The 13,763-nt window shown below is 38.9% G+C and overlaps 1 protein-coding gene across 2 annotated transcripts in view; it reads right to left on the minus strand.

Annotated features, from left to right (window-relative positions):
* SMIM14 (small integral membrane protein 14) overlaps positions 1 to 13,763 on the minus strand; it is a 56,905-nt gene that overhangs the window by 5,731 nt on the left and 37,411 nt on the right. For both annotated transcript variants that reach the window (XM_043870928.1, XM_043870929.1), the window contains exon 3: positions 6,397 to 6,445. In XM_043870928.1, coding sequence (XP_043726863.1) covers positions 6,397 to 6,445 — 49 coding nt within the window. The remainder of the gene's footprint in view (positions 1 to 6,396; positions 6,446 to 13,763) is intronic.

Genomic DNA, 13,763 nt, shown 5'->3' on the forward strand with positions numbered 1-13,763 from the left:
TAGTCAAAAGCCAGAGCCTATTAAATAAAGATTCTTAATAGTATAGTAGTTCTTAATAATTTGGGATTAAAAAAAATAATAATAATTTGGGATAATAGAATCCTTTGAGAATTTGATTTTAAAAAAAGACTGTTTCCACTGTAAGAATCCATGTATACACATTCAACAATTTTGTATATATTAATAATTGCAAAAGATTCATGGCAATTCATAGCCATATTGAGATCTGCAGAACCCAGGTTACGACCACTTGACATACAGGAAAGCCATGCTAGGGGAGAGGGGATTATGCGTTTTAATTACAGAAGCAGCCTGAAAAAATAATAAAGCTTAAGGAAATGGGGACATCTTAGTTGTATATATATATGAATTAAAGATCCCTTTAATGACATTTTCAAACAAAGAGATTAATTTGGCCTTTTTTTGGAAAAATAATTTGGATTCAGATCTAGTTATTTTAAAGTCTATGCATTTGTCCAGAGGAAAAAAAAATCAGGTGTCTGTGTAGGTATCAGTCCCTCAAGGCAGGCATATCTTACTTATTTCAGAATAACAAGTACCTGGCTCATGGAACGAGCTTAACAAATTTATAATAAATGAAATGTATATTAGAGAACTCAAAGTGTCAGAAATGAAAATTCTAGAAGATCAGATTTCTAGAGAAAATAGTATCTATAGGTGGTTACTGTCAATTTTAGCTTTTACACACCGCTCCAATCCGTCCACTTTCAGCCCCACACCCACACTCGTTCAAGCTGCCGTCACTTCTCGTCTGGTCTACTGCAACGGCCTCTTAACCAGCCTCCTCATACTGACTCTTGATTCCTCTAATTCTACCCTTTAAGCTGCTCCAAGAGTGATTTTTTTTAAAAAGCAAAATATTATCTATTATTTTTATTACTAAATAATAGTTAAAAGTTGAGCGGCTACTTTGAACCAGGCATTCTCTCTCTTAATCCCTTTTAACAATCTTTTTATTTTTATTTTGGCTGCACCTAGAGACCTGTGGGATCTTAGTTCCCAGCTTCCCCGACCAGGGATGGAACCCAGGCCGTCAGCAGTCAAAGTGCTGAGTCCTAACTACTGGACCTCCAGGGAATTCCTTAGCAATGTTATTTTATGCCAAGTATAATATCTTTCATTTTATAGATGAGGAAACTGGGGGATGGGGGCTTAAACCCCAATGTCATGCAGTCAGCATGTGGCAAAGCTGGAGTGAGTTTAAATACAGTGGTCCCATCCCAGGGTCTGTGCTCTTAACCTCTTTGCTATGTCATAATCCCTGACAGTATCACGTAGTAGACAGGCCCCTGAAAATTATTACTCCTGTGGGTAGTAAAATCGGAAAATACAGATTTTAAAAGGACTTTTTATAAACTTACAACTAGCTGTTGGATTATATAAAGGCAGTCAAAGAAAGAGAACTGTGCAGTCTATGTACGATCACTTCATATAGTGCACCACTCAGAAGTAAAATGCTACATTAGTTAGACCTCAAGTGTAAGCCCAATGCCAAGGCAGTGTGGAAAATGGGTCCCTTACTTTTTGATGCTCTTCACAAGTAAAGGACTGTGAAGCTTCAGAGAGTTAAACCTCAGATCGCAAATTTACTAATGCCCAGTTCTAGACAAAGCAAACATGACAAAATGCTCACTCTCCGTCTGAAGACTCTCATGGTGATAACATGACTCCTAGCTCCCCATTACTGTCTCCTAGCTTGGTTCCTACTGCAGCCTTCCCTTTCTGCACACTGCTGCCAAGAAAGTCTGCTTAGAACACTGCTCTTAACACATCTCTGCTGACGAACCAGTGACTCACTCTCCACCGTCCACTGCCTCAACTTTGAACCCTTCAGCCTCGCCTTTCCTCATAAGACGTGGCCCTGCTCATCAATATTACCTCAATATTATTGATGTAATATTACATCAATATTACCTTATTCTCAGAAGAATCATCCTCTGCTCTAGTCAACCTCATTCCCTCTTCCTCCTTAAACCAGTGGATCCCTGGCTTGCCTGCCCAACTTAGCCTGTGACAACATCAATGGCACCATTTCTAAGGCCCTGCCTCATATCATCTAATGCAGGACCACCTCCAGGGTGGGGTCAGGAACCAACAATATTTTTAAAGCTTTCCAAGTGAATCTGATGCAATAGTTCAATGCTAGTTTGGCTGCCATTCACCAACTTTGCAAACTCAGTCCTTCTGGGGACTCATTATTTTCCCCTGTCTGGCATGATCTCATTTAACTCATTCAACAACATCCTACAACCCGCTCTCGTCTGGTAAGAAAGAAATCTCCATTTTCTCCATTCTTTCCTTTCTTCTCTAGACTAGGGTAGCATTTCTAGTTTGAAAGAATGGTTTCCTACTTCTGCTAATTCATTAACTTTTTAAAAATGAGACCATCTCATTGCTGTTTGACTTTACCACCTCTTAAATAAATAATCTCTGTGCCTCGATTTTTTTTTTTAACCTGTGATATGGAAATATTACCATCATCTCATAAAACAGTTGTGAAGACGGAAATGATCAGTATATGAAAAGCAGCACAGTGCCTGGAACACAACAGGTATTCGATAAACATCAGCCATTACTGATCTGTGCCCCAGCTGATCAGCTTTAGGATCAACTTAGGCTTCCCTGGGGGCTCAGCGATAAAGAATCTGCTAGCAATGCAGGACACGAGGCAGGAACCACAGGTTCTATCCCTGGTTCATGAAGATCTCCCGGATAAGGAAATGGCAACCCACTCCAGTATTCTTGCCTGGAAAATCCCATGGACAGATGAGTCCGGCTGGCTACAGTCCGTGGAGTCACATAAGAGGTGAACGTGACTTAGCAACTGAGAGCAAGAAAAGGCTACGTGCAGAAAGATCCTGGTGTGAATGACTGGATTGGATAAGACGGTGAAGTGAGAAAGAAGAAGGGTCAGATATGAATGGCAACAAGACGAAAGAAGCACAACACTTGGCAAATGTCTGAAATGGTGATGGTAGGAGGAGGTGAGTGTGCCTCTAAAATTTCTGCAGGGCAGTAACATGCAGAATTCTCTACTTAAAAAGGTTAAACAGATACAGTTTTCCTGACCTCCTAGGTTTGATTAAGAGCATTCTCTCCTTCTCCAATAACTTAAGACCCATATCAGAATAAAAGCCAATAGCTGAACCAGGACAGTTGAACCGATGATCACAGTATTTTTCTTGTTTACAGCAGTAGCACAAACTTAGGACTGGATCTAGAAGGTACTTTACAAAGACATACTCTGCAGGGTTATTAACAAAAAGCTGAATACAGAGCTAAATGTCTGCCAAGAGTATCCAATTAAGGAATTATGGTATGTGGGGGTTGGGGTGAAGCTCTAACACAATGGTGAGGGACGTTTACATGAGACAAGCAACAAGCTATTTTTTTTTTCCAAGCTATTTCTAGACAGAGGGGAAAAAACAGGTGAAAACTGTGGGTACTAAGAAAGGGGGGGTGGCAAATACTAAATATCTGCTTGTATGTGCATAAAGAGATTCTGGAAAGGCACACAGAAGGCCAGCAACGCCCAGAGAGGACCCGGACAGATGGGGGAATGTGAGCGGGAAATCATCTTTTCACTACACACTCATCAACTGCTTGAGTTCTGAACCATGTATTTTGGGATTAGAGATACCGGCTATCTGAACTGACCTAGGCTTCTTCATGAAGTCTCAGGACACATAAGCTGCTCAAACTCCCTGGCACCGCATGCAGCCAATACAAACACGCATCAGCAGCAGCTGTTGTAAGGTCAGCAGGGAGAAGTCCAAGAGCCTCTACATGATCCGGCCACTATGGTTTTCATCGTGATAACTTTTTGGTGCTAAATATTCTAAACATTAATGTAGCACCAAATAATCCGAGTATTAAAGAAGCACAATCACACAGGGGATATAAAATCCATTCCCTTCACCGCCTAGGAATTATTTGCCTTAAGAGGATAAATACTTTTTACTCTATCGTCTAGAAAAATGTCACACCATAAAAAACGTAAAAGGATCTTGTACACTAAAATACAGTGTTCCATTCTACTCAATGGTTAAGTCCTTGGTTACAAGGAAAAGTAAGTATTAGAAGTAAGATGTCAAATGGGATATTCACAGTGACACTATTAACTTAGTTGGACGCAAGGAAGATGAAAAAGAGAGAGGATCTAACAGCTGGCAGATCCCGAGGGATTATTTCTCTAAACTTATATAGATGGCCAATGATCCAGTCATTCACGCCTATGGAATGGAACCGCCATAAACTGCCTGAACAATGGGGTTCACAGAGCTTCTGGGCCAGGGCACGCGGAGTCAGCCAGGAGGCTGGTGTACCCAAGACAGGGAGGCTCTGCACCCCTTCCCCCTGCACCCTGCCCTACACATCTCTCCCATTTGGCTGTTGCATCTTTTATAATAAACTGGGAACAGTAATTTAATTATTTTCCTCCATTCTGTTAGCCATTCTCACAAATTGCTGAAACAGAAGGGGGCTTGTGGGGACTCCTAATTAATATATATATATTATTATTATATATGAGCACAAGCTCATTGCTGAAGATTTAAAATACACAGAAAAATAATTACACATCACTCAGAGGAAACAACTGCTTAAACCATTTAAAGACGTGGCTGTTAGAAAGGATTTCCACCAAATGCTAAAAGAACTGGGGTGAGCGGAGCGGGTGGTGGACGACTGGCCAAGATAACTGAATTAATACTCAAGCTCTAGAGTCTTGCTTTTATGTTTGGATTAAAGAAGTGAAATTTAACTCACAGAAATAAGAGTATATTTGGTTTACAGGTGGGGCTGGCTCAAAGGTCACAAACACCACAAATACAATAAATTTTTTTTTCCCCATAAGAAGTTCAATGAGATTAATTTCAACAAGAAGAACAGGTTTTAGTTTTTCTGCTGAGGCAAAAATCTGAGCTGCTTATCAGAGGCAAGACTGTAGGTTAGTGAATGCTACTGAAGAGGCAACGTAAAGAAACCTGGAGTGGGGGGACTGATCACCACCCATCATGCCCCAAACCTAATGGAACGTCTGTCCGTTACTTTCTTGCCCAGAGGCGTATGGTTATTGTCCTGTTGCGCCAAAGGACTGACTTCTGACAAAGCTTCTACTTTGGGCCAGGCACTGTACTAGCTTCTACTTCTCTAAGTTGTTCCATTTACAGAATTTGATGGGATGCCCAGTTCGCACAATACTAACAGTAATTAATAATGTGGAAACGAGCCTCTTTATAAGGATACCTTACTGTGTTTTCTTTAGCGTCATATACATAATAAAACGGCACTCAGCTTCAGAGACATGACGTACAAGCAACTAGCCTACTAATAAGTGCAATTTGGCAATATGTCAAAAGCCTTAAAAGGTACATAGGATGTTTATTTAAGTATTATTTATTAACAGCAAAAATATATTAGTAACCTAAGATTCAACAGAAGGGAATTATTTGAACACTGGTACATCCTCATAATGAATTATTATTTAGTAAATATTTTTAAGGTAAATACATGTTGATATAGTCACAATATAGTAGTGTATACAAAGTGATCCCATTTTTGTAAGTATATATGGATTGAATTGTGCCAGGCTTCACCATCCTGTGAATGTCATACTTCCATTCTTATGGCCAAATTATTATGGTACAGGACTGGTTTGGCTACTATTTCCCCTCCAAGTATCCCTCAGGTTATTTCTGTCCTGAAAAAAGATGCCTCATATTACGGCCACCAAGTCTGCCAGCTACATTCACCATGCAGGATCCACCTTCTTACACTGATTCTCACTTTATCATCACCGCTGCCTCAAAAGTCATGGAGAGACCTCCCCACTGTCCATACCCTCTTGAGACTACTGACGTCAGAGCCAAGGGAATGATTCCAATGGCTCCCAAAGCGTCCAAACCTTGGCAAAAAATGGCCTCCCCTTCCCGCGCTCACAAACTCTCAAAGTTGCCAATGGATGCAGACAGATGCTAAGGAAACAGTGAGGGGTTTGTGCTAAAGCCCCGAGGTTCAGTTCAGTGAGCCCAGAGGGCTCGGTTCCTCATCTATTTGTCCAAAAAAAAGGTCTGGGAGGGTTTACACCAAGCTGTCAACAGTGGTCATCTTTTATTTCTGGAAGTTTCTCTTTTCCTTTTTTTGTATCTGTGGTTTTATGATTTTATTCAATGAACCAGTTCTGATTTTGTGGCAGGACCAAAAAACACATTTTTAACTTAAAAAATTAAGCATTTTAAGTAGGAGATACATTACTGAGAGTCATTTTCTTAAACAGCAAACTGTTAAGAATAATTTCTGGCAAATGTTCAGTCATATTCTGATCTCTAATTGTGACCCCAACACCAAGCCTCCTCCTGTCCCATCATTACTTACATTCCTGAAGACATTCTGTGTCTGTGCAGTAGGACTGGGACTGCCTCAACTACAATGAATAAGAAAAAAGGAAATTAGCCACCAGACTCACCAAAATGGATGCTACTTATCAGGAAGATCATGCTTTGTTTTTTAATGAATGCTACCACACTATCTATTGTATCTTCAAAATCAAATATCAGATAAAAACACAGAATACATACAGGGCCTGATCAGCTTGGTGGGATTTTTTTCTTCTCAACATAATACTCAAATATACTGTGATCTGGTGCAATTCACCTACTTAAATTAGGAATTTTTAAAAGTTACCTGTGACAGAAACTCCCACTGCCATATGTTATTAGACTTACCAAGGGAAAAGCACTTAACCATAGAGGAGAGCGACTAAACAAAGAGTAAACTTTGTTAACAAGACTTTTTTCTCACTTAAAATTAGAAGCAAAGAGAGAAAAACAGGTTCTCTTTATAGAAAAGGCCTTTTGAAAGAAAGGAATTTTTTTTCCTTTTAGCTTACATCTGCATAAACAGTGGTTGGATAAACAAAAAACTAATAAAAATGATACCACAGCGGTTGGGCAGTGGGTTGGAGGAATAGAGTAGGTTCTGATGAGATGGGATTTGAAGTTTTGTCTATCAACATAAAATTTAATTTTGGAACCATATGATTATGAATTTTAAAAGATAACTGCAAAGAAAAGACCCATCTATCAATAAGCAGACATCATCCTTTTATGAATGTTCACCCTATGCTGAGGCCTTTTAGGATGTTTTAAAATGATAAATCTCATATATCTTAAAAGAGATGACACAGAGTAAACAGAATGAGCATGCTACTTTTCAATTCAGCCTCATTACTTTATAATCACACTCTCTCTCCATTCAAGCAGTTTAACATCACTTGCAATTATTTGGGGAAGCCACTCCATGGCAGTTGTGCTTAGCTGGACTCTGAAGAAAGACAGATCTTGATTTAAAGTCAGGCTCTGCAACTTTCTAGAGTTTCAAGACCTTTGGCAAATTCTTTAACACCTTTAAGCTTTAGTTTCCTCATGTGCTAAAATGAGGATATTGCCTGTATCTGAATACAGGTAAGAATTAAATACACAGCACGTATGAAATGCAGTGACAACCCGAGAGAGAAGAGATGTTAGCTATTATTATTACCATGCTAGACAAGCTATGACCTCATCTAAAACATCAGAATAAATCTTACAAATTGCTCTCTAAGATGACCAGACTTGTTTTTCTGTATACCACTAAAAGTAGTTCTATTTGAATTAGAATGGGAAAACAGACCTTAATTATTGTAAAAAAAATATGCTGGATATCTTAAACCTTCCTAAACATGCAAAGAATGAATTCAAAAACCCTTTTATGCATTCTATGGCTATTATCAAAAAGACAGTAAATAATGAGTGTTGGTGAGGATGTGGAGAAAAGGAAACCCTTGTACACCATTGGTGGAAATAAAAATTGGTAGCAACCACTATTGAAAATGGTATGGAAGTTCCTCAAAAAGTTAAAAATACAACTACTATATAAATCAAGCAGTTCCACTTCTGGGTATTTACCTTAAGAAAACAAAAATACTGATATGTTTAACCAATGTGGAATAGGAGTACCTTATAATTATCATATTAGAAGTACATTTAAATACAAATATATTTTAATGATATGAATTTATAAATATTAAATTATAATTTAAATAATTATTTGTATTACAGTATAATACAAGAAACATTACAGAATACTTAGGAATTAATGTGGATTAATTCTCTGCCTAGTACAATTATCATTATGTTTTCTAGTCTTAAAATATGCACAGTTTCACATAATTACAATCAATCACCAGGGTTCCTGGTGGCTCAATCAGTTAAGAATCTGCCTGCAGTGCAGGAGACCCAGGTTCAATCCTTGGGTGGGGAAGATCCCCTGGAGAAGGGAATGGCAACCCACTCCACTATTCTTGCCTGGAGAATCCCAAGGAGAGAGGACAACTTGGCAGGCTATAATCCATGGGGATGCAAAGAGCTGGACACGATTGAGCCACTAAACCACACATAATTACAACCAGTATAATAACAACTATTTACTAGGAACTTTCATGTGGCAGGGACTATACTAAGAATTTAGACAATCCTCACACTCACTGGAGGAGGCAGGGGCTATTATTCTTTCTTTACAGATGAAGAAATTTGAGTTTGAAGGAGGTTAGCTAATATATCCAGTACTAACTCTGAAGTCCAGATTTTAAATCCCAATTCTATTTTATTTTACAATGTACAAAATGTTGTATCATAATTTTTATTAACATATCATTAGACTGAAACATTGTGTAACCAGCCACAATTCTGAATAGTTACAAAATATTCCAGTGAATTGATATACAACTGATACACAATTGAATCCGAAGCAAATTCAGAGTAAGGTGAAAATGACCATATCTAATTACCTAATAGCCTCTAAGATTAACACAGCCAATGTTTTCCTTCAGCACTAAAAGAGATCTCTTCCTTTCAGTATCACTACATGGAATAAGCTTCCTTTTGGGACTATGATAAAAAATAGTAATCTATAATTTGTCCTGCTATACAAATTTCTAGAAAACTAATTCACTCACATACAATTGACAAATATAGAAATTATGTCAGTTTTATGTGGTAGCTATGTTGGTTTAGAACTGATTTTTTTCTAGATAAGGGAAGCCAGAAAGTGGGAAGTCAAATTACAAAACATGCCTTGCAGAAAGAAGCCCTTTCAGCTTTAATAAAAATGTTACAAAGCGCCTGCACACATGCACACACATGCACACACACACACACACACACACAAGACCAAGAATGAAAAGAAATTATTCATCGAGAGCCTGGCTGACTGAAGCACTGCATCTCCAGTCCAAGCTGCAGCGAGCCTTGGGGACATTCCATGGCGAGCTGGAGTTGGACCCTGCGCTTCTGGCTGGTCTTCCACAGGTTCCTGGCTACGCTCTCCATGTTCACAGGCAGACGATGCTGCCGGCTCTGCATAATGAGGTGCCGAAGTATCATAACCACATTTCTAGTCCTGGACTTACACATTCTGTCCAAACCAGTGTGCTGGGATATATATTCAGTATGTCAGATTCAAACACTTATGATGGGTAAAGTATGCAGTCTTTAAAGAATTAGAAAAACACATTTAGTCAAACAAGAGAATCTCACTGCTTTGATAAAACTCTTTAAACAGAGGTCTAACTGACAGTGCATCTCAGTTTTCTCTTGACTTATCTGAAGAATACGGTGGAACTACTGATGCTGATTTTGGCCACTCCAAAAGGAAGTCATTTGTGAAAACAAAATAAATAAAAAAAAAAATCAGTAAACAACAAGGTCCTAAATTCAAAATTCTGTGATAAACCATAATGGAAAAGAATATGAAATACAATGTGTGTGTGTGTGTGTGTGTGTGTGTGTGTATTATACATATATACATATATATAAAATACTGAATCACTGGTTTATGACAGAAAGTAACAGAACACTGTAAATTAACTGTACTTTTATTTTTTAAAAAAGGATAACAATATAAGGGAAGCAGGCATAGCAGTAACTATAGGATGGAGCCATAAACTTCAAATATTTTCTGTATTGCAGTTGAGTAGAGGGAACCACACACGAACTATTCACAGTCAATGGTTGCTCCCCAGGTAAACCCTTCTCCTAACTAACACTGATCCCAGGATCGCAGGGAAGAACTAAATGTAGATTTAGATTTCCCCACTTAACCAGGATGGTCATGTAAAGTTCCTTAAATGAATTAGCTTCAAAATCGATGAGACAAAATAGTATGGTTAGAATAAATATTTTTCTTCATTGGGAAAAAAGAAGAAAATAGAGATTAAAAGAATATAAGAAAAAAAAATCAAAAAAAAAATCAAAAAAAAAAAAAAAAAGAATATAAGAGTCTTGGCACTGAGATTTCATGTTAGGGAAGATGTAGAACCTAAAATAGTCTCTTAGGCTATCTAGGAAGCCTAATATAGAACTTTGGCTGTCAGAGGCTGATGGAAAAAAACACAGATCAAAGAGAAAACTCGAATGGCACAAAAGCAGATAAATGGAACTTCTATGAGGAATCTTAGCTTGGAGAAATTCTTTAAAAAAATTACAAGAAAAACAGAAAATCTCTCTTTGGGATTATCGAAAGGTATCTGCTATGGATGTTCGTATTCCCTCCACCCCTCCAAATTCATATACTGAAGCCCGACTCCCCAGTGTGATGGAGCTTGGGGGTGGGGGTCTTTGGCTTTGGGCGGTGATGAGGTTCAGATGAAGTCATGAGACTGGAACCACCCTGATGGGATTAGTGCCCTTGTGAGAGGGTGGGAGCAGAGCCCGCAGTCTCTTTGGGCCACATGAGGATACAGCAAGGTGGCTACCTGAAAACCAAGGAAAGAGCCAAATCAGGCAGCACCCTGATCTTGGACTTCCCAGTGCCTCCAAACCATGAGAAATAGCTACTGTTTGAGCGCCCCGGTCTGTGGTGTCGTGCTAGAGCAGCCTGAGGCAACTCAGGCAGAACCTAAACAAGAACGTATTTGCTATCTTTCTGTGTCTGCTCAAGAACCTCGTGTATACTGGAGGTGCTCTCCCTCCCCAGGCACAGGATCCACCTGCGGTAGATAAACTGTTAAACAGTGTGATACAGAACAGTGGTTCAAAAAAGGAGCTTCAAAGTCAGAGGCATCTGGGTTCAAACTCTGTGTCTGTTACTCTCTAAAGCAAAGTTCCAAACGACAAAAGAAATAAATACAGTCTGTTATCAATATTAATATCATTGTGAGGATTAAAAGATATAACTAAACATATATAAAATTAAATATAAAATGTATATAAAAAACTCAGGTCATGGCCCATGGTATGCTTTCAGATTATAGCATTACGCAGGAAAGGGCGGCCTGTTTATGTGAGTAAGCCTGCTCATAGTTATCACTTTTTTTTTTAAGTGAAATGCCAAAACCAACAGCAAAAATGTACTTTCAAATCAATGGTTAAACAGTTGGTCAGTGTTCCCTGACCAGACCTCATACAGTTCTCAGTAATAAGGATGGCTTGAAATAACCTTAGACTGCCAAAACCCAGCTCTACCTAATTTTTAATACTGTCCCACATTCCATTTAAATACATCATTCCCAAATTTGTATATGAAAAACAATGTTGTGAATGTTCCTATAAAAACATTCTTATATACATGATTAATCTCTTTAGAATATAGAGAAGAGTTACTATGATGAAGGTACATACATTTTAAGTTTTGATATACATTGCCAAATAACAAAAGGAGAATTTTAAAGAAATGACAAAATACAAAGTTACATTCAAGAATTCCTGCATAATCACACCACTGAGGAAGCCCAATGTTTCAACCGAGAGATAGCTAGAATCTAATTATATCTGATCACATTTAGTTCTCTTAATTCAAAAATGGTTTAAAATTAACTCAAAATAAATTAAAGACCTGAAACCATAAAAATAGAAGCAAACATAGGTGGTAAGCTCCCTGACATTAGTCTTGGTGATAAGTTTTTGGATGACTCTAAAAGCAAAGGCAACAAGAGCAAAAACAAATATGCAAAAGTTGTTGTTTAGTAGCTAAGTCACATCTGACTCTTGAGACCCCATGGACTGTCGCCCACCAGGATCCTCTGTCCACGGGATTCTCCAGGCAAGAATACTGGAGGGGGTTGCCATGCCCTCCTCCAGGATGTACACACACACACACACACACATAATGGAATTATTATTCAGCCTTAAAAAAGAACAACATCTTGCCTTCTGTGGCAACATGAATGGACCTTGAGGGAACTATGCTAAGTGAAATAAGTAACAGAAAGACAAATACCATATGTGGAACTAAAACAACGAAAGATAGAGCTCAAAGATATAGAGAACAGACTGGCGGTTGCCAGAGATGGGGGGGCTTTGGGGGTGACAGGTGAGTGAAATGGGTGAAGGAGGGCAAAATATACACTTCCTGTTATAAAATAATTAAGTTATAGGGATATAATTTGCAGCATAGTGATTATAGTTAATAATACCATATGCATACTTGAAAGCTGCTAACAGAGTAGATCTTAATAGTTCTCATCACTAGTAAAATTATGTACATACAATACATACAAACGCATACTGTAACTGTGCATGGTGACAAGTGTTAACTAAACTTACTGTGGTGGTGATTTCCCAATACATGTAAGTCATACACCTGAAACTAATGTTAGTTATCGATTATACTTCAATTTAAAAAAGAGGTGACGTCTGCTGCCCCTCTTCTTGAAGCTGAGCAGGCTCAGGACTGCTACAACCAGAAGTATGGCAGAAGTGTTACATGTGACATCTTAGGCTAGGCTGTCACAAGTATCCAGCCACTGCCTGGTTCTTTCCCTTCCTCATCCTCTCCTGGGATGGATGCTTGCCCTTGGAATCACGCCACTGTGTTGTGAGGAAGCCAAGAAGCCACAAGAAGGGCCACATGTAGGTGTTCTGGCTGACAGCGCGAGGCAGGGTTTCAGCCACCAGCCAGCATCAACTGCCGGACAGCAAGTGAGCAAGCCTTCAACGCTCTTCCTGCTCCCAGCCTCTCCGGCTTCCAGCTAAGAACCCAGACATCATGCAGCACACTAGCCATCTCCACTGTGCTCTGTGTGAACTCCAGACAGAGTTTGTCAACTTAATTAAAAGGTTTTTTTATGCCACTAAGTTTTAGGGTAATTTGTTATACAGTCCCCATAATGGGAATATAAAGGAAACTATGAATAGCTTATAACAGTAAAGTGGCAATGGGAGGCTGGCAAACATAGGGAGATTCTTATTTTTCCCTTTCTACACTTAGTACTCCTTGAATTTTGGGCCATGAAGACATGCACTAGTTATTGTTATCTTCTAAATAAAACATAACCCCCCTTCTGTGAAAACAAAGGAAAACCGGGAGGCCAGAAGGGAGAGCTCTCACGCAGTACAATTTGATGCCAACAATTTGATGCGATTGTCACAGACCTCTGTACAACAGACATTAAATTTGGCCCCAACGGTACACGGTGTAGGTTGCATCTCCTGTAAGAAACCGATCACCCCAGCAACTCAGCCAATGAGAAACCATCATCACCCTGAACTCTCACTTTTCTCCAATGGGCTTTTGTTCAGAATGACCCCCTCCCCCCAACTTTCTCCTTTTTCTCTATAAAATAATGTTCCTTGGACTTGCCTATGACTCTCACTGTGGCTTGCTTGTCCTGAATTGCAATTGTCTGCTATTCCCGAATAAATTCATTTTTGCTGGTAAAATAACTGACTTTTTTCTTTTCAAGGTCAACAGTTTCTAACTGGTAA

This window comes from Cervus elaphus, chromosome 17 (assembly GCF_910594005.1).
Source record: "Cervus elaphus chromosome 17, mCerEla1.1, whole genome shotgun sequence".
NCBI classification, from domain to species: domain Eukaryota; kingdom Metazoa; phylum Chordata; class Mammalia; order Artiodactyla; family Cervidae; genus Cervus; species Cervus elaphus.